The sequence below is a fragment of the Danio rerio genome, chromosome 18, assembly GCF_052040795.2.
Source record: "Danio rerio strain M-AB ecotype USA chromosome 18, GRCz13ab, whole genome shotgun sequence".
NCBI lineage: Eukaryota > Metazoa > Chordata > Actinopteri > Cypriniformes > Danionidae > Danio > Danio rerio.
This window is the reverse complement of record NC_141038.1, coordinates 16106055-16130452: the sequence shown is the minus strand read 5'-3', so window position 1 is coordinate 16130452 and position 24398 is coordinate 16106055. Positions and strand designations below refer to the sequence as shown.

Here is a 24398-nt window from a genome sequence, read left to right as displayed (position 1 = left end):
TAAGAGCGTATTTTTCACTTTTGCACCCTTGAGCGTACTAAAAAACCCTCAGGAGAACTGAGATGGATGTATCACTTAGAACAAGTTTTAGTATTGGTCAGTTTGATTTTTAAATATAAAGTCAAAATTATTAGCCCCCCTTTTATTTATTTATATATTTTTGCTATATTTCAAAATTTATGTTTAACAAAGTAAATTTGTCAAAGGAAATTTTCACAGTATGTCTGATAATATTTTTTCTTCTTTCTTATTTGTTTTATTTTGGCTGGAATAAAAGCAGTTTTGAATTTTTTTAAAACCATTTTAAGTTCAAACTGATTAGCCCCTTTATATTTTTTTCGCTAGTCTACAGAAAAACCATTGTTGTACAATAACTTGCCTAATTACCCTAACCTGCCTTGTTAACCTAATTAACCTAGTTAAGCCTTTAAATGTCACTTTAAGCTGTATAGAATGTTATTTACTGTCATAGCAAAGTTATTAGAAATATTATTAAAACTATTATGTTTAGACATGTTGAAAAAAAATCTCTCCGTTAAACAAAAATTGGGGAAAAAAATAACAGGGAGGCTTATAATTCTGACTTCGAATGTATTTTTTGAAGTCACTGCCTCTCTTGACAAAATTTTGAAACTATTTTTTTTCGTTGACAGTGTAACTCTTGGATGTGCTACCTGACAGAACTACTGAAAAATTACAAGCTAAAGTGTAAAACAGCTTTTTAACTTTCATAATGTTATAATGTTGTTGTTTTTTTTACATATATTTAAATGTTTTTAAGCATTGTTTAGTCGTGACTTATGAAATACTGTTTCCAGGTCCAAGCCGCTACTCATTTGAATTGAGAAAATATTCCTTTATGACCACTTTTTGTCATATCACACGTTAAAGTGAATTTTATATACAATTATGGTGAAACACAACATGGTGTCTCTGGACTTGCTACATCACAGACAGCAATATTTTAACAATTTATAAAAAATGTATCACTTTGTGGCTATCCGATATTAGGCTTGGATGTACAGTTGAAGTCAGAATTATTAGCCCCCTGAATTATTTGCCGCCCTGTTTAGTTTTTTCCTCAATTTCTGTTTACCAGAGAACAAGGTTTTTCAACACATTTCTAAACACAATAGTTTTAATAACTTATTTCTAATAACTGATTTATTTTATCTTTGCCATGATGACAGTAAATACTATTTGACTAGATAAGTTTCAAGACACTTCTATACAGCTTAAAGTGACATTTAAAGGCTTAACTTGGTTAATTAGATTAACTAGGCAGGTTAGGGTAATTAGGCAAGTTATTGTATAAAGATGGTTTGTTCTGTAGAATATCGAAAAAAGGATATAGCTTGAAGGGGCTAATAATGTTGACCTTAAAATGGCTTTTAAAAATTTAAAACTGCATTTATTCTAGCCAAAATAAAACAAATAAGACTTTTACAGAATAAAAAAAATTATTATTTACTATTTGTTAAGTCTCCCCATACAGTTTGATATATCACTTGAGAAAAATGTGCCCACCAGTCTCATTAGGGAGATTAATATTAAATTTAACAAATTTACAAATGACTATATAAGTTATAGCCTATGGTTAGACTGTTGCACTTTTTTTGTGTTGTCAATATGTTTGTGTTTATAAAGGCACGAGTCACTGGCATTATTTTGGGGGTCACGGGCTGAAAAGTTTGGGAACCCCTGCTATAACAGGCTACTAAAATGTTTACACTTTAAATCTATTAAATTGCACAAATTGTATTTGGTCAGCAAAACCTATTTTACATGGGCTAGAAGTATATAAACTCACTTGTTAATTTATTTAGTCACTATCCTTCACCCCCTTACTGTTGGATCTAAATGTCATTGATCACACAACAATAGGCCTAATGAATCATTTACCTTTTAAACATGTAAATAGGGTAGATGCAGAAATATGTAGAAAGACTTTTAATTTTTCTGAATTCTGAGTCAAAAGTTTTTCGGTGATCTGTATGCACGTTTAAGGTCTGTTTACTTTAAAAATCAGTGATCTTCACTGCCTGATGGATATACCATATAAAGTGGGTCTCAGAATGTACAAGAAGCACTGCATTCAATATTTTTTTCCTTGCCATCTCTTTAAAATATGAACATTTGTTTTACGCCAGTATTTTCAATGGAGTTTCTGTGCACGTCTGCTGATCCTGACAGGCACATGCGTGTAAATGGCTTTTCATCTTGATGTACGGTTGTTGAACAACGAAATAAATCCTGAAGTCTATGTGACTGATTGCATTTTAATCACATTACAACATCAACACGATAAAAAAATGTATAAAATTGAGAAAAGGCACATTAATTGATCACCGGAAGTTTGTATGGGAAGAAACACTAGCTGCGCATATACCCTATTACCTACACAATTTGCATATCTTTAAATATTACTCAAGATCACTCAATACTAACATAAATATACAAATACAAAAGAAAAGCACATTCCTAATCTCAAATGTTTTGTTGTCTTGTTTCACTTGAGATGACCTCGTTTTGACTGGAAATCTGTCAAGATTTCAAAAGAGAAGCTGAACATCGTAGCATGCCAGCTCTCCACCATGGCCACAGTTGTCTGACATGGTGGCATGACTTCTGACGTCGTGTATTCAGAATGATCTGACAAGGCATCCGCTCATGTTCTGTCAGGGCTCATTGGAAATGTGGTAATGGTCTCGTCTCTGTCCATCGTCCCACTCAGCACGTCTCAGCCGCATGCATAGGTGGCGTTTAGATGCGACGTCCCAGAAAGGCATGAGCCGAGCGCTTCACTCGACCTCCTGGGCCGTCCCGAGATGGCAGGGGACACGATTCAGTGTGACACTCCTGGTTGGAGCTGCCAAACTGCCACTTCCTGTCCTCTTTATTCACACGTTGAGCGAGTTGAAATACGGTGTTTTGAAAATCACTGATCGGACATCTGTCTGCTTGTCTGGCCTTTCTCGTTGACTGTCATGATCATGTTTGGCCACCTCTCATTCAGCGTCACTGCCAGCTCTCATCTGCTTTACAGTGGAGCAGATTCCAGACGTGTGTTCCAGTGTTTAATGGTCAACTCCATTATAGCCTATTATCATAATTAAAGGAAGAGTTTACTTTATTAAAGGGAGATTACTTTGTTTTTTAAAGGGGTGGGCCAGAGTGTATTTTTAAGGCTTGGTTGTGTTTATAAGACGCAGAGCAATGTGTGCTCATGCTTTATTTGTAAAAAAAAAAAAAAAAAAAAAAAGTTTTTTCATGTCGTACAGTTATTATATACAGCTACTCGGCTAACATGAAAACGACTGTCATATTTTCTAGCTGCTCCTAAAGCCCGCCCCCAAGAGGCTCTGGTTGGTCAGCTAACATAATGTGTCTTGTGATTTGCGGATCGGCTCCATGTCACCAGGAAAAGTGTCCAGTGTTGCCAAAGTAGCGAATTTGTCCCCCCCTAGCGACAAATTTTCAAAAAAGTGACTAACGACAAATCTAGCAATTCTTTTGTGTGTTACTGGAGATTTTTACTGTCATTTATCCATACTGTACCTTCCCTACTCTTCTCAATGAGCTGCGGGTGATGCTGCCGGCCCCTCCACCGCCTTAGAGCACTGACAGGCGGCCCAGTCCTCGTACAGTTGCCTCTCCCACCTACAACCTCACCCCTCTGCGTACCAATAGCAAATGATTTAGCACCGGCAGTGTGAAGGTATTTTCCTTGTATAGTCAAACCGATCTGCTTCTCCTTTATTTTAACAATTTAATTTGAATGTTTATTCTTTTCTTGTACACAATCACAGATATTTAAGTGGGAGTTTCAAAACTTGTCTGAGTTTATTAGTCTGAGAGATTACTGCAAATTCACTACACATCTATATTCAAACAGCAATAAATTTAGCTGAATTGACATGCTTACATAAAGCGTAGTGCAAATATAAATACCCCTTTATTGACCATAGGCTGTTAAACAAACAGATATGGTTGAAGGTGACAGGGCCCGCACGTCTATAGAGGCGACCTAGGCGGCCATCTCACCTTTTCACTTGTCCTATTCACCTGTCCTCTTCACTGGTGAAAATGGCAGTTGCATGTGCGTGGGTGTGTGTGTGTTTTCTTTTTTGAATTTGCGTTTTTGGCTGACTCTGCAGGAGGCTCATAATGATGACGTAATAACGTTTGATTGGCTGATAGAGATGTTGTCCCTGGGTCATCATAAATTATGTTGGTCTCAGGACAACTAGCACTTGGCAAAATCAGGACGAGCGCCCCCTAGGGCAGCAGTATAGAGAGGGCGGCGTCCGCAACACCCCCCTTACCACCCGCGTCCTCAGTTATGTCCACGACACCTCCCTCACCATCCGCGTCCTCAGATATATTCGCGCATAGGCGACAGAATAGAGAGGGCAGCGTCAGCGACACCTCCATCAGCACCTGCATGTCCTCAGTTATATCCGCGCATAGGGCGACAGAATAGAGGTCTGCGACACCCGCGCGTCCTCAGTTATATCTGCGCATAGGGCGGCAGAATAGAGGTCTGCGACACCTCACTTCATTTTCATAACCGGTCACTTTCGTTTTCTCATATTGGGGATGGGGGCGGCATGATCGTCCTCTGCCTAGAGTGGCAGTTTAGCTAGCTCCGGCCCTGGAAGGTGATGACGTCGGTAATATACAAATTAACGTAAGACGTAATCTAGTGACTTTTCATTATCTCACACAAATCTTTTATATATATTCGGAATAAGCATGTGTAAGTAATATGATGTGTTCACATAACTTTTGTGAGTTTGTTTTTTGAGATGCAGCGCTGGTGAAGATTGTGCCTGTTAACAAGGGTTTGACAGATAAAAATGGATTTGTAGCAATTTGTAGCTAAATTGTTAGCAGTGCCAAACAGCATTTTCCTTTGTTTACATCTTTGTTTACATCTTTGCTACAAAATACTGTTAACACTAGAAACTGTGCATGTAATAGGTCAATTTTAACAAACAAAACCACTTACAGGTTGTGGCTCACAATCCACAGCTTCTATTATGGTTGGAGTTGCTCCTTCTTTGAGGATATTTTAGGCGAATGCAGCACTGAACTGAGAGAAATTCTAAATATTTTTTCTAATTCTCTGGAACATAATTAAAATTAAAAAGTAAAAGATTGAAAGAACATGCAAACTCTACACAGAAATGCCAACTGGCCCAGCTGGGACTCGAATCAGCGACCTTCTTGCTGTGAGGCGACAGTGCTACACCACTAAGCCGTTAAACATTTCTATTGTTCCCCAATAGATTTTTAAAATTATAAAATCTATATTTTCTGAAACCAAGAACATGGTTTATCTTTCTAGAAGTCTAAAAAAAGTGACATGCAAGGACTAACACTGTATTTTTTTAAGAAGTCCTGTATGTCCAAAACATTGAACAATAATAGAAAAGACTGCAACATCATTACTCCATACATTATATTTGAGCTGCAGTCTCTTAATATTGTTCATAGAGCACAGACACAAACACAAACACAGCCGCAGTCTCTCATGCTGCTGTCCCATACCTTCAACATGTCAGTTCAGCACTGGAGAATGACAGAGACGTGATAACGTGTTGGAGAACACACGCACGTACATCTTCGCATTCAGACATCAAAGAGGTGCAGAATCTTGTCAAAGCTGTGAACATCAGCCTGTGTGCTTGGCAGGGTGAGTCCTTCCCTCACGAAAAAATGCCCCAATAATAACATGAGCTGTGAGACAGAGGTGTCAACTCTGTCCATCAGCTTTGTTTCAGGATATGATGTTTTAAGAAGGAATTCACAAAGGGAAACATCTGTAGTTATTTTTTTTAGAGAGAGAACAGCTCATTGTGTTCTTCAAAAGGCTAGCATGGAGAATAAATGACACATATGAAATGCAAAAAATGCATACAATTAAAACGTATTTAGTTTCATTCATTCATTTTCCTTCGGCTTAGTCTAAGAGGTCACCACAGCTAAATGAACCAACAATTCATTCATTCATTCATCATTTATTTTATTTTCAGCTCAGTCCCTTTATTAATTAGGGGTTGCCACAGTGGATTGAATTGCCAACTATTCCAGCATTTTTTCCTCGCAGCGTTTAGTTTCATTTAAAAAAAAAAAAAAAAAACAACATTAGCAAATAGATGTGCATGTAATCTAAAAGATTTTTTTCTTATAAAATATGTCAGTGCATATAATTTTATATGAAAATCGAAATAGATTGGCTACCTCTCATTAGAAAAGCAGATGAATAACTAGGAAGAACACAGTAATAACTGTAACTAAAAACTAAGGATATCCATCAAAATAGTTTGGACATTAAAAGAGATATTTCTTGTTAGAAATGTGTTTCAAAATATGTAATTTTTATATAAATATGACCAAGAAATCGTCAAAATAGATTATTGTAAAACCCGTTAAGTTAAGATAGCTCAAACTGTTTGAGGAAACCGATTGCGACAAACTATTTAAGTTTTGAAACCAAATAGTTTGAGTACTGTAAACTTAGGTTAACAATGCAGGTTAGGGTAATAACTTCGGTAAGTTATTATATAACGATGGTTTGTTCTGTAGCATATCAAAAAAAAAAAAAAAAAAAGCTTAAAGGGGCTAATAACTTTAACGCTAAAATATTTTTAAAAAAATTACAAACTGCTTTTATTCTAGCTGAAATAAAACAAATAAAACTTTCTGCTTAATATTTAAAATTCTGCTTAATATTTATGCAAACGCATCTGTTATTTTAAATAATGATGCAATATTATTTCCCAAAAAATCTGAATTATTAAAGCACACACCATTTCTGTATGTTTACAATCACTTTAGTAAAATTCATTTGATGTAGACTTTGTACAAATAAAAAAGTTGCTAAATATGTACATTAATAACTATAAAGGATGAGAGAATATTTGTTAATAATAATAATTCCTTACATTTATATAGCACTTTTCTGGACACTCAAAGCGCTTTACACATTGTAGGGAATCTCCTCATCCACCGCTAGTGTGCAGCATCCACCTGGATGATCCGACGGCAGCCATATTGAGCCAGACAGCACACCACACAATGATTGGAGGAGATAAGACAGAGTGATGAAGCCAATTATGATATGGGGATGGTTAGGCCATAGACAGAGGCCAATGGCAATTTTTTAAAACCCCTATTCTATCTTAAAGGACATCCTAGGTTTTTTAATGACAACAGAGAGTCAGGACCTCGGTTTAACGTCTCATCCGAAAGACGGTGCTCACTGAGCATAGTCTCCATAACTATACTGGGGCGTTAGGACACACACAGACCACAGTTCACCCCCTGCTGGTCTCATTAACACCACTTCCATCAGCAACCTGGCTTTCCCATGTGGTCTCCCATCCAGGTACTGACTGGGCACAGCCCTGCTTAACTTCAGTGCAACCATGTGAGAGTTGCAGAGAGCTAGCTGCCGGTAGAAACTATTTGATAGAAATTATCTGAATCACAAAAGCAGACACTTAAATTCTTCATTCATTTTCTTTACAGTTTCAACCCTTTATTAATCAGAGGTTGCCACAGCGGAATAAACCGTCAACTTATCCAGCATATGTTTTACGCAGTGGATGCCCTTACATCTGCAGCCCATCCCTGGATAACACCCACACACTCTCGTTCACACACATACACTACGGACAATTTAGCTTACCCGATTTACCTATAGTGCATGTCTTTGGACTTGTGGATACTTATTCATTCATTTTCTTGTCGGCTTAGTCCCTTTATTAATCCGGGGTCGCCACAGCAGAATGAACCGCCAACTTATCCAGCAAGTTTTTACGCAGCGGATGCCCTTCCAGCCGCACACACACACAACATCCAGAAACATCCACACACACATTCACACACACACTCATACACTACGGACAATTTAGCCTACCCAATTCACCTGTACCGCATGTCTTTGGACTGTGGGGGAAACCGGAGCACCCGGCGGAAACCTACACGAACGCAGGGAGAACATGCAAACTCCACACAGAAACGCCAACTTAGCCGAGCTCGAACCAGCGACGCAGCGACCTTCTTGCTGTGAGGCGAACGTGCTACCCACTGCGCCACTGCGTCGCCCCTTGTGGATACTTAAGTACTATATATTAAATTTACAATCACTTCAGTAGAATTAATTTGACCTCTTGCATTTGTACAGGTCAAAATAAGAATGTTGCCAAATATTTACATGAATATTTCTGTCACTCTGAATGATAATACAATATTACTTCACACAAATTCACACATCTAAATCACAAAAGCAGACATTTTAGTTCTATATATTATAGTCACAATCTCCAGTGAAATTTATTTGACCTCTTGCATTTGAACAGGTCAAAATATTTATGCTGCTAAATATTTATATGAATGTATCTGTTACACTGAATGATGATGCTGTTTCACAAAAATGACCTGAATCGCAAAAGCAGACACTTTAATTCTGTATATTTACAATCACTTCAGTCAAATTAATTTCATGCAAACCTTTTGCACAGGTTTTTTTTTTTTTTTACAGGTAAAAAAATAATGTTGTAATCAGAATATTTAAAACCCTTTTGATTTTTTTTCTTTTTAAAATATTTCCCAAATTAAATATTTTGTAAAATATTCTGTACTGTCATCAGGGCAAAGAAAAATAAATCAGTTATTAGAAATGTGTTGAAAAAAAAATCTTCTCTCTGTTAAACAGAAATTGGGGGGAAAAAATAAACAGGGGGCTAATAATTCTGATTATAGTGTAGCAACTGTACGTCTGTTACACTCTGAATGATGAGAGAATGTTATTTGATAGAAATGATCTGAATCACACAAGCAGACACTTTAGTTCTATATATTTACAATCCCTACAGTATGATTAATTTGATGTATCCTCTTACGTTTACAGGTCAAAATAAGAATGTCGCTAAATATTTATATGAATATTTCTGTAACTCTGAATGATGATAGAGTATTATTTTACAAAAATAATAAGAATTACAAAAGCAAACATTTTAATTCCATATATATTTAAAATAATTATTTTATTAATTAAAAAAAATATTTGACCTCTTGCACTTACAAGTCAAAATAAGAGTTGCCAAATATTTACACAATATATATCTGTTGAATAATGAGATTATTTGATTTTTTCAAAAATGAACTGAATCATAAAAGCAGACAGTTTAGCTCTGTATATTTTCAATGACTTGGTAAAATAATATGATTAACCAACATGCATTTTCTGTTGATTATAAAGCATGTCAAAATAACAATCTGAAAAGACATCTTGCATCATTCGTCGTCGCTTTACAGGACAGCCAGTCACTACAGCAAATGTATCCTGAAATAAACAAGCTCAAAACACAACATGCCAATGTGATCTGACTTGACCCCGTGACAGGTGTACTTGTCAAGGACGAGCCTGTCCTTTCCAATTCCACTTCATGTAAATGCACAGCAGACGTGAGCTTCCATTCACTGGACTTTTCGCATGGCAGGAATCAAATCTCGTTTGCTTAAGCCAATCATGTCCAAAGATTTAGAAAGAAAAAAATATGTAAACGCAAACTCTTCTGAATGATTAGACAACAATCGGACAGCAAATATCACAGATCATGATTAATAATGTGCTGCGGAGGAAACATGAAATGCAGACATCATTAGCATTGACTCTAAGTGTTGCAAAAGCCATTGTGACACTCTTCTGATTAATGTGAGTTGGCAGACATCAGCGTCAGCTTTAATCTGAACGGCGACGATAGGCTTTGAAATATGGCCAGGATATTGTAAACTCTTTAAAACTGTGAACGCCTCATCCAGACAGATTTAATAGAACCTTCCTCCCCTGCACTGACCCAATCATGGGATTTCAAATGTGATATATAACAAAACGCAAGACAGTCTTTAAATTGCATATGTCAATTTTCCCAGCGTATTTTAATAGGCTGTTTGATTTAATCCTTGTGCTCTGTTAAGACTGACTTTGCTGTTGTCGTGACTGGAGTTCAAGTGCAAAAACAAAATTAGCGTCTTATTTTCCTGTCAATTTTTTGGAAAATAAGCTACTCATAACCCAGTCAGCAGATATTAGTTTAATGTCTAAAAAAGTAGACATACGCTTATAAATGTGACTGATTGGTATCTATTAGTGTAACATGGTTTTTGTTTGTAAATTTGATGGGAGGTTGGATGTAAACAGTTGAAGAAAAATGCTTAGCCCTGTGAAATTGTAACGACGTGGTGGAGTGACAGAAACAACTGGAGGTAAGATCCAATATGCAGGTTTATTCAGCGTCAGGCAAGCAGTGGTCAAATCAGGTACAAACAGGTATGTGCAGGCAAATTCAAAATCGTAGTCGTATTAACAGGCAACAGGTAAAAAAGCAGGCGGCTAAACAGGAGAACAGGGAATACAAGGCTAGGGTCTAACTCGGAGAAACAAGACAGGGAAATGCATTGTAATGTCACACTAGGTAAACAAGACTCTGCAAACTGGACGGGTTCATGAATGGCTTATGTATGGTAAGCTATCAGTCTGTGACTTGGTTCAGGTGGTGAATGTAATCAAGCAGATGAGTGAGCATTGGTGTCTAGGAGAAGTGCATGTATGCAAATGTAGTCCAGGAGAAGGCGGAAGTGTAGTCTAAGTATAGTGGAAACCAGCGATCTCCGGAGAGCGATCGCTGGTTATCGTAACAGAAATAAACTTTCTCCCCCCAAATATTTCCCAAGTGATGTCTAATGTTGAGAATTATTTTTTTAAAACATTACAGTTAAAAAAGAAAACTATTTCTAATAACTCATTTATTTTGTCTTTGCCATTATGACAGTATGTATTATTTTTCTAGTTATTTCACAAGATACTAGTATTCAGCTTAAAGTGCAATTTAAAGGCACAACTAGATTAATAAGGTGAGAAAAGTCATTGGACAACAGCGTACAGTTTGTTCTGTAGCCAATTACAGGGGGCTAATATTGACTTTAACAGTTTTTAATTCTTTTAAAATTTACATATTTTTTTATTCCAGTCAAACTAAAACATTTGACTTTCTTCAAAGGCAAAAAGTAATAGGAAATACTGTGGAAAATGTCCTTGCTCCGTTGAACATTTGGGAAATATTCTAGAAAGAATTCACTCATTATACCTCTTTTTTACAAGATGTGAAATAGTTTTTTGAAGTTTTAGAAAACTAATAGTGTGTTTATGTGGAATTTCAGCTCAAAATACCATACAAATATATGTTTTAAAAGGGGTGTTCCAGAGTGTATTTTTAAGGCTTCGATGTGTTTATAAGATGCAAAGCAATGTGTGCTTATACTTCATTCGTAAAAAAAAAAAAAAAAAAAAAAAAACTTTTTCACATATACTACTTAGATTATATACAGCTACTTGGCTAACATGAAAATGACAGTCATGTTCATGCCTCCACAAGCAAGCACTTTTACTTTGTGTAAACACTGTCAGTCAGAGTAGCTATTAGCCTTATCAGTTCGAGCCTAAATCAGACAGTAAATGACAGAGAAGACACAGCTGAACCTCACACCAGCTCTCTAAAATAAAATCTGACAAGTTTCTTTCACATATATTCGGAATAAGCACGTGTAAGTAATATGAATCGTTCACATATCTTTTGCGAGTTTGTTATTTGAGATGTAGAACGCACGGAAAGCGGCTGTATATAGAGACACTGCAGCGCTGGTGAAGATTGTGGGTGTTTATAGTCACTTGTCAGATAAATATGAATTTGTAGGTAAACTGTTTATGGTGCCAACCAGCATTTCCCGTTGTTTACTTCCTTGCTACAACATACCGTTAACATTAAAGACTATGAACGTTATAGATTAATTTTAACACATAAAAACACTTACAGGTTGTGGTTCATAATCCACAGATTCAGCTATTGTGGTTGTAGCTGCTCCTCTCTTGAGGAGTCTTTAGCTGAATCCAGCACTGAACTGGGAGAGATTCTGGAAGCTGTCCTTTGTCAAATGCTAGCTATATCTTTTTTATAATTCTCTGGAACATAATTATAATGCAACTAAGCACTTCTCTCGTTATGTCGTGTCATTTGGAAGCCAAAATACAGAAACAGAACAAGCTCTGTGGGAAGAGCAGGGGTCGCGGGCGCACTTCAGATCTTTTTGGAAGGGCATTTTCTATCCAAGACTAAAAAGGGCATGTGCACTGCATTGAATTGAAAAACGTCAGTTGTACTAGCTTTCTAGATATGATATAGCCAATCTGTTTCTGTAATAGTTAAATTACAGTGAGTTCATGCATCTAGCTTATTATTTTATAGCTATATTCTACTGTAACATGCTATGTCTGTTAGCATCTGATTATAAACAATTTTATTTAATGATTCACTTTTTTATTAAATTGAATATACCTAAGATAGCTGGAAGAACTTATATAGATCATTTATTGTCGCAGTGGTGTAAATGGTCACTCTTTTTTTTTTCGGATTAGTCCCTTTATTGATCAGGGATCGCCACAGTGGAATGAACCGCCAACTTATCCAGCATTTGTTTTACACAGCAGATGACCATCCAGCTGCAACCCAACACTGGGAAACAAGCATACACTCTTACATTCACACACACACGGCCATTTTAGTGAATTAAATTCATCTATACCGCATGGCTTTGGACTGTGGGGAAACCGGAAAACCCGGAGGAAACCCACATAATCACAAAGAGATCACGAACATGCAAACTCCACAAAGAAATGCCTACTGACCCAGCCGGGGCTCGAACCAGTGACCTTCTTGCTGTGAGGTGATCGTGCTACCCACTGTGCCACCGTGACCCCGTTTTTAATTTCATTCATTCAACTACAGCAATAGCCGGATGCCTTCATCCATATTAGGGATTTCCTGGAGTGTTCTACTACTTTTGTGAGGCAAATATGCTTGTGAGGCTTCTTTAGGGCTAAAGCCTGGTTTATACTTCTGCGTCAAGTGATCGGCGTGACCCACGGCGTATGCAACGCGCGTAGCTGTGCATTCATACTTCTGCGCGCTGTTTCTGTAGATCTGCAATAAAACTCCCGAAACGTTAGCTGGCAGTAGGTGTTTATGTTCCTCTGTGTCAAGTTTCTTCGCTGTTTTGTTTTTTCTGAACGCTTTCTTAATGTACAGGTGGTTCAAACTCGCTCATTTTGAGGCAGGAACTGGCGGACGTGCAACAACTTTAACCATAAGGTAAACACAAAGAAACAGTCTCCATCTGGAGCTCCTTGTAAACAGTCAAAACTTGTAAACAGTCGCTCCAACGGACTCGCGAGGCTCTAGGTCCTGCCCACACTCGTCAGCGCTTTCAAGCCAACCAATCACAAAGCTTGCGATACTCGTAGTTGTCACTTGTAGCAGTGTTGCCAGACGTACGATAATTATCGTATTTGTACAATAATTTCGACCTCTGTATGATGTACGATCAATAATGAGAAAAATTCTATAATGTACGATAATTTCAGAATTTTATGGCATTTAAAAGTAACTTCATTGTAATCTTCGGGCTTCTTATTGATCTAGCTGCATCTTTTCTGTACTGTCTGTGAGGAGTAGGTGGAGTTAGGCACGTTTTCTATCTCATCTTATGTTGCCTCTTCTCAGCCAATCAACATGGAGAATGGCTCTCTCTCACGAGTTAACGCTCCTGCTGCGCATGCCCGAGGTTAGGTCAGTAGTTTTCAGTTTGAGGTCGATCTTTTAAGCAATAATGTTAAAACAATTCGTGCTGTAAAGGAAGGTGAGAAGGATGGGAGTTTTCCTTTGATGTTCTTGTTTTTCCCAATTCAAATACATCTTGTGAACGTGTTTTTTTCCAAAGTAAGTCTCATCAAAACAAAGCATGCACACCTCAGAGTGTGCACTGCTTTCAAGCCAACCAGCACTATTTTGCAGTCCATTACGGCGTCCAATTTGTACAGAAAAATAAATCCCCCAACATTTGGTAACATGCAACATTCAATGACAGCAACTCAGAGGTGGAGTTTGAACCTTCCCACTAAGGTACCTAGTTTTTTTTTTTCGTATTGTGGTAATTTGCACATTGTGTCAAAACGCTATGTGTCTAGATAATAGCTGTATACTCTCAGTTTGACTCGTGTACGATAATTTTCCTCCAAATACAATAATTTTGAGGTTCTGGTACGATACTTTGACGTTTCCAATCTGGCAACACTGACATGTAGTTACATTTTCTGAGAGGTGCACGTCTGCAACGCCGACGGCCACGACGAGGGCTATGCGTGCACGCTGCCTTTAGCCTCTTATCACTTTCGGCTCTAGCAACACCCCTGGTTCCAAAGCAAGGTGCTCAAAACTGACCACTTCGAGGGCCCTTTGGAATGAAGGTTACCATTGATGGACACTTCAGGTCATGTTCCTTTGAACAGGGAAATTGTTTGGCACGTGTTGAATTTGGAAGAATTCATCCTTATGCTCTAATATGTTAGGGCATGGGATTAAACCCTTCTGAATGGACCCCACCAACTGTCTCAGAATTGTAATGCATTACTTAGGAGTTACTTAACTTAAACAACAACAGAAGTAGAACTTAAAGGCAAAATATTTATCAGAAACAATCTTCCCATTTCACTAAGCAGCTCTAAATGAAGAAAACTCCTATGCAAAGATCAGTGTTAATAAACAGCTATAAAGTTGTTATGCCTGCGCTTCATCTGGAGGGTGGGGGTGACTGTTTATGCACAGTTAGCCCCCGTCCTGCCACCAATATCTCACATCATCATTCACAAGAAGTGTTGCTTTGACAGCGGGATATTGACAGGTGTGACAGAACTTTGATTGCAGCGTCAGCCTGGAGCTGGAGCCTGTCATCTGTCAGCTGTGAGCAAAGCTCTGCTGGGCTGATGACACTCACACACACGGACGGCAGGACGGGGAAATCTTCAAAAACACCTAAGATAATGCATTAATTAGTCGGCCCGCGTGGACGTCTTAAAATCGGTGATTCAAAATTTTACACATAAATAGAAAAAAAGAAAAAGCTTCAGTTAAAACATTTACGTGACCAATAAATTACACAAGCACAAGAAATCACTCACCAGTTATTATGTGAAGTAAAAATAATCAGTTACTACTACTGCTGCGTGCACTTGAATGAGTGAGGATGGAGACCTGCTAGAAGGCCAACGCCCACAAAACTGATAAAACCTTTGATTGGTGGGTAGCTAGCACTTTGTTTGACAACTTCAATGCTGATAATACATAAATGAGAGCTTTTTTATGCATGTGTGTAAAACGTGCTGTATTCAAATAAGAATAGGCTGTATAGTAAAACATTTCAACATTTAAAATCTTTAATTTAAATCTTTAAAGTCTTTAAATCTTTAAAATGAACACTACGGGGCGGAGGCTGGTACAGGTGAATTGGGTAGGCTACATTGTCCGTAGTGTGTCTGTGTTAATAAGTGTGTATGGATGTTTCCCAGTGATGTGTTGCGGCTGAAAGGGCATCTGCTGCGTAAAACATATGCTGGAAAACTTGGTGGTTCAATCCTCTGTGGTGACCCCAGATTAACAAAGGGACTAAGCCAAAAAGAAAATTAATGAATGACTACGGGGCAGTATTATTCCGTTCCTTTTTGTGCTTACCAGTTGACTGCTTACCTCCACGTAGACAGCTTTTCCATTGTTACCAGTTTGTCCAGTAGCTCGGCGTGTACGTCGGTGGACTTTCTGGCATGGAGTGGAATTGGGGTATTGCTGTCCGATGATAGGGTTTAAGTCCGGTAAAAACCGGTTCCAGAAAGCAGGTGAGACAAAAACAAAAGGCAAAAAATTAAAATAAAAATAAACAAGTAAATAACAACGTGAGATTGTGATAATATCTGAAAATGTGGTATCATGTGGCCTTTTTTTCTGGATTGCTTTTGAAAACTATGTCTGTTAGTTCTAGGGAAGGCTGTGGGCAGGTCAACCAGTGCTTTTTAAAACAGTATTGTTTGGGTTTGGGGAAGAAGGGTAGGCCAGTCAGTCAGTAGGTTGACAGCAGCCTCTGGTGGATTTACATGAAAAAACCAGGCATGAATGCCTCTCGCGAGAGAAATTTGACATCTGAAAAAGCGTACACAGCGGGCTCAGCGGACTCTTCCTAAGGTTGGGTCGATAGACAATGCCATCATCCATCGCCGATGGCCAATAGACATCACGATGCTGAGCCGACATCACGATCCATATGCCCTCCACCCCCATCGCAGCAGCAACCTGCTTGTGAAAAACACACATTTAGGCCCCATTTATACTCATACATCTTAGTTTTAAAATGGCATTTTAGAATGAAAATGATCCACATACACTCTGGCTTTCACCTAGCATTTCTGAAAAGCCCTCCCTTGACACTATACCACTGAAAATGCAGATAACGTGACCACACACACACACACACTCTGGCATGCGCTGTCTGAGCACGTCTGAGCTCCAGGCAGTCAGTGGGTGCTTTGAGCCCAAAGCCCGAGAGAGCAGTGCCCGTCGAACGGTTTATCAGGGATGTACTGCTGGATCATATCTCACTATAGTTGTTAAAGGTGATATTTAATTAATCTTGTCTCGGTCTAACGACTCTTCAGTCTTTTGACTCTATCAGGTAATGTGTCACAACGTCAGTACACTGCTTCAATCTTTTGCTTTCATGCTTGTACTTAGTCATTTTAGTGAAAACCTCAAATACTGTTGGTTGTGCAGCTGTTTTACCAACCACGTTAGTCGACGCCATTATAACGACACAGATCACTCTGCCTTTTCAGGCCAGAGTACCACAAAAAGTAATTTACAGGTGGTAATTTGTGTGTAACTTATCTTCATTTATTTATGATTTGGTTATGGGTAAAACAAAGACCATGCGGGTCAGATAGTTGAAATGGTAGGCTACAAATAATTAATTCGCTATGAATGAATGAATAATTCATAAATAATTAATTCACCACCACCTATGACGGCATTAGACATTGTTTGATGGCAAATTGGTCAGAATCACCCAACCCTAATTCGCACAAACAAAAACTGCTAAAAAAAGTACCTTCTGGGACGTATTTGCCGCTCTCCATATGTATATAGATATGTATATAGGGGTACGTTTTCAGAATGAGCCTGGGTTAAAAAAACAAACATTCAGAGAACAGCAACAAATGTCAATACAAAAATGAACTCTGACTGCACTCCATTAAATAACAATTCTCACTTTGCCAACACAAAAACTCAGCGTTTAAATGGTAATGTAAATGTAAATCCAAGAGGACGGCTCTGCCCAAACTCCAGTTTAAGAGGAAGGCAAGAGAAGACAATGTGAATGGAGGAAAAAGATGTTTCCCTGCCACCGCAGCTTTGACAGGCACATCTCACATGGGCTGACAGCTCTGTCAATAGCCCCAGGATGGCAGGTCTGATTGACAGCTAGCAGGTGGTGGCTGAATGGAGTTGTCAGGGCAACTGTCAATCAGCGCCATTGCCATGGAAACAAGGGAGGTAACACAGCTGCCCGTGGTGATCTATTGTTTTACCAGTCAAGCACATGCCTAGCCGAACACTCTCACTGCAGATCTCCAAAATTAATGTAATTGCTACACACATTTAGCCGGTCTGAGATTGGAAATAGGGTGCGAATTAGATTAAAAGATGCATAGCAAAATCAGCATTAGTAATCCATAGCAAGCATGCAATAAAAACCTCCAGATTCATTCATACAGCTAATTGCATACACACAAAATCCAGGGCAGGTTTGTCATTCGAGCATAAATTGATACTCCCCATCTGGCTCCATTAGATGTGTTAACTACACAACTAATTGGTGTGTAATTGCCTTTAATAACTGTTGCTTTGAGACGAGTATCAGATGTTTCAATTATGGGGTGAAATGGCTACTCTGAGGCACTATGGCTTGGTTATAGCTGATATGTTGAGTCTAATGATGACATATTCCAACTGAGCTCCGTAACCTTGGAGAGACTCTGACCCCTAAAACCGTGGATCAGCATGAGAGACCAGCTGGACGTTATGGAGCTCATGAGCCCATAAGCGATTATTAGTGCGATGCTTATCAGTGACAGTTTCGGTAACACAGATGCCCTGAACCCTTGAGACAGTGGCATAAAATAGAAGGCACCAACAGCGGCTCTGCATTATTTACTGACACAGGATCATCTGAAAACACAGGGTGAAAAGTGATCGTTATCCCCCAAAATGAACATAATCATGCTAATGTTCATTTAACCAACTCTATTTCTTATGTGAAACATGGATACGTTTGGAAAAATTGTCCTCACCAAGTAAAATAAAAGTGAATACAGACTAGAGGTTGTTATAAATGTGTAAATGGTGACGAAACATAGGAAAGATGAGTTTAATTCGGGTTCGATGACATTAATAGGCTATGCACTCACGGCCACTTTATTAGGTACACCTTACTAGTACTGGGTTGGACCCGTTCCCGTTTCACCACATCCCAAATGTGCTCTATTGGATTGAGGATCTGGTCACTGGAGGCTAATTGAGTACAGTGAACATTGTCATGTTCAAAAAACTAGTCTGAGATGATTCACATTTTTTTCACATGGCGTGTTATCCTGCTGGAAGTAGCCAACAGAAGATGGGTACACTGTGGTCATAAACGGATGGACATGGTCAGCAACAATATTCAGGAAGGCTGTGACATTGAAACAATGCTCCATTGGTACTCATGGACCCAAAGTGTGCCAAGAGAATATCCCCCACACCATTACACCACCAGCAGCCTGAACCGTTGATACACGGCAGGATGGATTCATGCTTTCATGTTATTGAGGCCCAATTCTGACCCTGCCTTCCAAAAGTTGCAGCAGAAATTCAGACTCATCAGACCAGGCAACATTTTTTCCAATCTTCTATTAGCAAAGACAGAACAACCCATAATGGGTGTAACTTTGGGTGGAGACATCCAATACAGGCAGTGATGATGGTCCTCCAGGAAAGCGGTTGAGAAACACTGATCTATATTATTATCCAATAGCATTTGACAAATTTTACTTTTACAAATATATATATATAGCAGTGGCGCAGTAGATAATGCTGTCGCCTCACAGCAAGAAGGTCGCTGGTTTGAACCTCGGCTCAGTTGGCGTTTCTGTGTGGAGTTTGCATGTTCTCCCTGCGTTCGCGTGGGTATCCTCCGGGTGCAACATGCACATAAATAGTGTCTTGTGCCAAAAAGTGTGATTAAACTGCATTGTGGGGACTCCCACACCTAGCAAGTTTACATGCAGATAACAAGAGTAACTGTCAGGATGCAGACTTGGTGTAGTTGCATGGTGAGCTGCATGGAATCCTTTTAATGCACACACCTAACCTTACCGCTCACCGTGACATCACTAGCTGCATTAAGTCCATTGTGTCAGACATTGCAAGTCTGAGATATGCAGTCTCAGCTTGCAAATCAAAGTCTATATTGTTAAGTAACTTGCACTTTGAAACCGGTTTTAAAATATTGTCAAGCCCAAAAATGAAGTTGTCGTATAAATGAATGATTAAAATTACACTTTTTAATTGAAAACTGTATCATGCATACACCCCATCGGTTTCCATTCCACAGCTACTTTACAACTGTCCACCTAAGCGACATCAAAATGATTGACTGACACTTGAATACTGTTATAGTAACACACATTTGAGCCTTCACAAGAACCAGCTTAGGATTTTTTGTGTGCTTTTTATGTTCACCCATCAGTGTTTAAATGCGAATAAAAACTTATATTAAGACAATTTATCACAATAAAAAAAGGATTAAAATGTTTGATTCTCCACTAAATCTTTAAATTGTCAGATGTTTTGATGTATAAACCCTTAATAGAAGGACAAAAGTCTCAGTAACACTTTGTTTTGATGGTCCATTTGAGTATTAGTAGACTGCTTAATATCTGCTCCTTCAACAGACATTTAACTGACTTTAAGAAACGTTGCAAGTACATGTCAACTTAACACTAACTCCAACCTAACAGTCTACTTATAAACTAATGAGAATTAGTTGGCATGTAGATGCAGTGTAACTTAAATTCAACAACTGGACCATCAAAATAAAGTGTGACCAAAATCTCTTGTATGTTCCAAACTTGAACAAAATAGGTTTGCATTGACATGAGAGACAGTAAATGACTGGATTTTCATTTTGGGATGATCTAACCCTCTAGAGTGAAGATCATGCTTGAAAAATGTAGATTTGAGTTAATCGTTCAGTCTTTCTAGACAGAAATGAATTGAATGGACTGTGCAGCGTTCAGCCCAGCTGCTGACTCAGAACCTGTCCACGTCCAAATGTCAATGTGCTGATGGATAAGTCTGCAGTCAAACATAAGTGACTGATACCGGCGCAAACAAAGGCATTGATGGAGGCAGTCCTCCTCAGAAGTGCTCAATCCTTGCCTTTAAATGCCAGAAGTAATAATGGAGCACCCCGAGTCACCTCGTTCTGGGACTATTCTGACATACTTGTTTCCAAGAAGGTTGAGCTACTTTTATTAAATGCCACGGCGCATGATGCCTTATGAACCTTATAAATGACTCTTGAGATCTGCCTTATGATTGATTTACTCAGAAATATCACATCATTCAACAAATGTATATCATCCAACATGGCTAACAGGCCTACAAGCTACAGTTACCATTTAAGGTTAACAACACAAATCTATCCTGCCATATTGGAAGGGGAAGCGGTCTTGAACTCTGGATTGCAGAATTTTGCATCAATCCTAAATAAATCTGAACGCAGCTAATCAGGGTCTTTAAGATTAATTGGAGCTGGTTGTGTTGATCATCAGTATTTATTTATTTTGATTACTTCATATCACTTACCAAACTGGCTGATGTGCATTCACACCATTACTTATATTAAAACGGTTAGTAACAACATTGGCTTTGATGCATTGTTATTTTCAGTTTTTCTCCCTAGTTTACTGTTGGTCGCTGTTTTTGCCCGGTTGACTTCCATTATAACCACCTTTGATGGTGCATAAATACACAGTCTTTGTTTTTATTTACTCCATATAGTTCTGTAGAGAGTAGAGATGCATATTTTGATTTTCTCAGACACATCAAGTGTGTAAAGGTCACTCACAGACACACACTTCAATTTGCTGTTATACTCCAAATAAAATACAGAAACTAAGCTTTTTTTTTGCACTGGCCTATCTACAGGTTTAATGGTGCCAAATGATGATCAACAGAAAAAATGCTAATTTGATCTCTTCCCTAATGGAAAACCACCAACAATAAAAATTGCATAATTATATGGTGTTATGGTTTCAAAAATCAAATAAAATGTGGCTATAATGAAAGTCAATGGAGGGTAAAAACAGTCACCAACAGTAAATTAGGGGGAAAAAAAAAGGAAATCAATCAAAAACAATCCATCATAGTCAATGTTGTTTCACATGTCCAAGATGTTATAAAAAGGTAAAAAGAAATCCAGTCCACACTTGCTTTTTACATTGAAAATATGTCATTTTGTTTGTCACCAAATCAGTGATATCATTTTGAATTTGGCAATTAAAGAGTTAAAGTCCTGTCATTTTCTAAGCAATTTAATAGTTTTGATCAGGGCTGAGATTGATTAACAGATTTAAGAAAAAAAAAACAAAAAAGTATCTGATGCACTTTACAGCGGTTTAATTCAGTGGATGTTTTCATTCCAAACATAACAAAACGGTAGTCAATTTGCCCAGAGTGTATCGTTGAGTTTTTTTTTTTTTAATACAAAGCATTTACTCAAAATATGGGTCAAAAAAGATGTCACCAAAAATCATTCTGCCAGCTGAAACACAGAACAAGTTATGGCCAAATTAAAACACAAAACCCCCCAAGAGTGGATGAAAACATCCCCAACAGTACATAAGGGTTAATATATACACTACACAGTTAAAAAAAAGTTAATGACAAAGTCAAGACATCAAATATTGTTTTGTTGCTTTAACTTATTTTATTGCTTCTACTTAGTTTAACTTAATATTTTTAGTGAGAAAATTTAATTTATTTAGATTTAACTTTTTTTTTTGTTTGTTTAGCTGAGGTTATTTACTTATGTTTAGTACTGTATTCGGTTTCTAAGTTACTGAATGTCTTTTTTCCATTGAACGGTGGTGTTCTGATGATCTGTGCTACCTCATCAGAATGTGCTACTGGTTGCTCAATCAGTCATATTTCATCTACAAAAACAGGGTTAGCACATCTGGTCAGCTCCAAATGTCAATCGGAATGAATTACCACTCTAATAAACAAGTAAAATTAATGAAATAAAAAACTAACAATTAAGGCAGTAGTAATCTGATAGACATTTAAAGCTGCAACACCTTTTTCTACATTGTTCACTGGAGTAGTAGTTCATTTCGAGGGGTAGCACATATTGTCTGCTTCAAATATCTATCGAAATGAACTACTACTCCATTGAACAATGTAGAAAAAGGTGTAGCAGCTTCAAATGACTATCAGAGTAAACTACTGCCTTTATTTTCAGTCTTTTTATTTCATTAGTTTTATATTTAATGTTTTTATTAGTGGTAGTTCATTCCGTTTGACATTTGAAGCTGACAAAATAAAGCACAAGGCTTTAGCGCCCTCTAACGGCTGAAACCGAACAACACTACAAGGACAGGTTGCTTCTTCAGTTGATGTGGACTCAAACAAATAACGTTTTTAACCAAGCTTATCACTTGTATAATCCAAATCATTTATTTTCTTTTCCAGTAACATCAATGTTTTTCCAGGAATCACAGAAAAGTTGATGTACATTAGGTTAGAAACCAAGCCAAAACTCTGTAAACAATACAAAAACATAATACAAAGAGGTAAGATGTGAAGAGAGACGATAGAGGAATAAAAAGTTCTTTTTTTTAAGCTGAAAGAAATTGACAGGCATTTCTTTGCCAACACAGGTCAAATTGCACATAAATTTCACAAATTAACAGAAGGGAAATGAAGTATTTCCCAAAACAAATCCACACATCACAACAATGGCAGTAATCCTGATGTTACTTACACTACTATTTTGTTTGTTGATTTTTTTTAGCATTTACATTTTTCCATTCTACTTGTAGCTATTATTTATCTAAACCAACACTCAAAAAGATACCAAAATGTGCAGCCTGTCCATGCTGACCTTAAAAGAAAACTGCGGGGGAAAAACAGTCTGTGTGTCACCATATAAAAGCAATGAGACAGATGACAGTATAGAAGCAGTGTGAAGGACAAGAGGCAGAGGACAGTAATTGAAGAAGTCTAATATAAGTGTTAATGTTGTACAAAACCGAATTCATAAGTGAAGTCCTGATGAACGTGATTCTCATTTGTGATGCAGACGAGTGGCTTTGAATTTGGACATCCTTTTTGGGAGCTCTTGAGGCACATCTGGCACCACCTCCTCCAGTTTTCTCTCTGGGATTGTGGGAAGGGCAGGTGGGGCGATGGTCAGGTGAGGGATTGAGCAAGGTAAGGGATCCTTTTCAATCACTGTGCCAGTAAAAGCCTAAAACACAAAAAGGCACTTAAATATTTGATGATATTATTTTCGCCTGAGCAAGAACACAAGCAAAACTCGCTGCTGTGATTCTAGGGCAAACTTAACAGGCAACAATGTAGTCCATGTCAGAGGGATGTTTAAAAATAATTATATAAAAATGTGTTAGTCTATCTACTTTAGATTTTATTGAAAAATTAGTTAGAAGACATTGTACAGTTGCTTGAGATGCATTTTGGAAATTTAAGATAAAAAGGGCATGGAATTATCACCTGATATACTATTTGCTATAATATTTAAGTATTGTTGAGCAAACTAAGGTTTCAAAAGAAATGTACTTTGGCCTACACAAATGAGACATTTTCTTCAATCCAGCACTCACTAAAAAGGGGTTTTGCTATGTGATTACTTCAGTGTTGATTTTTCTAGGCTCTTCTGTGTTGTTTCTGCTGCAAATCTGTAATTTTTAAAGTTTGAGATAAAAAAAAAACTCCTGAATTGTAGTTTTAGCTCATTTTAAACAGGCAGTTTGAACGGCAAACATAATTTTTTGATTGTATAGACTCCAGACATTCTCAACTTCTGAGGCCTTGAGGGCCAAATATCAACCACATGAGAAACAGGGGGCCACTTACATATTGAGAGTGTTTTATTATTTTAAAGAAGGCTTTTGACAGATGAGGCACATTGGTTTTCCATGCACCTCTATAAAAGCTAATTCACATTACTATGCAGGGTTAAAAATCCGGTTTTCATTATCCGCTTTTTTTCTTTTGGTCACCTTCAAAGTACAGTAAAATGAATTGAAATGTTCCATAGGGATTGGGTGGCGTTCACGGTAGTCTCGTGACAGGTTGTGAAATTATACTTGTTTAATTAACATTTTT

General features: G+C 37.8%; 1 protein-coding gene across 3 annotated transcripts in view; it reads right to left on the bottom strand.

The window, feature by feature from the left end:
* Positions 1–24398, bottom strand: part of uri1 (URI1 prefoldin like chaperone) — a 68707-nt gene that overhangs the window by 33739 nt on the left and 10570 nt on the right. For 2 of the 3 annotated variants that reach the window (NM_001030145.2, XM_087292187.1), the window contains exon 11: positions 22702–23520. The exons of the other annotated variant lie outside the window; for it this stretch is intronic. In NM_001030145.2, coding sequence (NP_001025316.2) covers positions 23338–23520 — 183 coding nt within the window. In that variant the 3' untranslated portion in view covers positions 22702–23337. Of the gene's footprint in view, positions 1–22701; positions 23521–24398 lie in introns of those variants that run through there. 3 annotated transcript variants of the gene reach the window in all.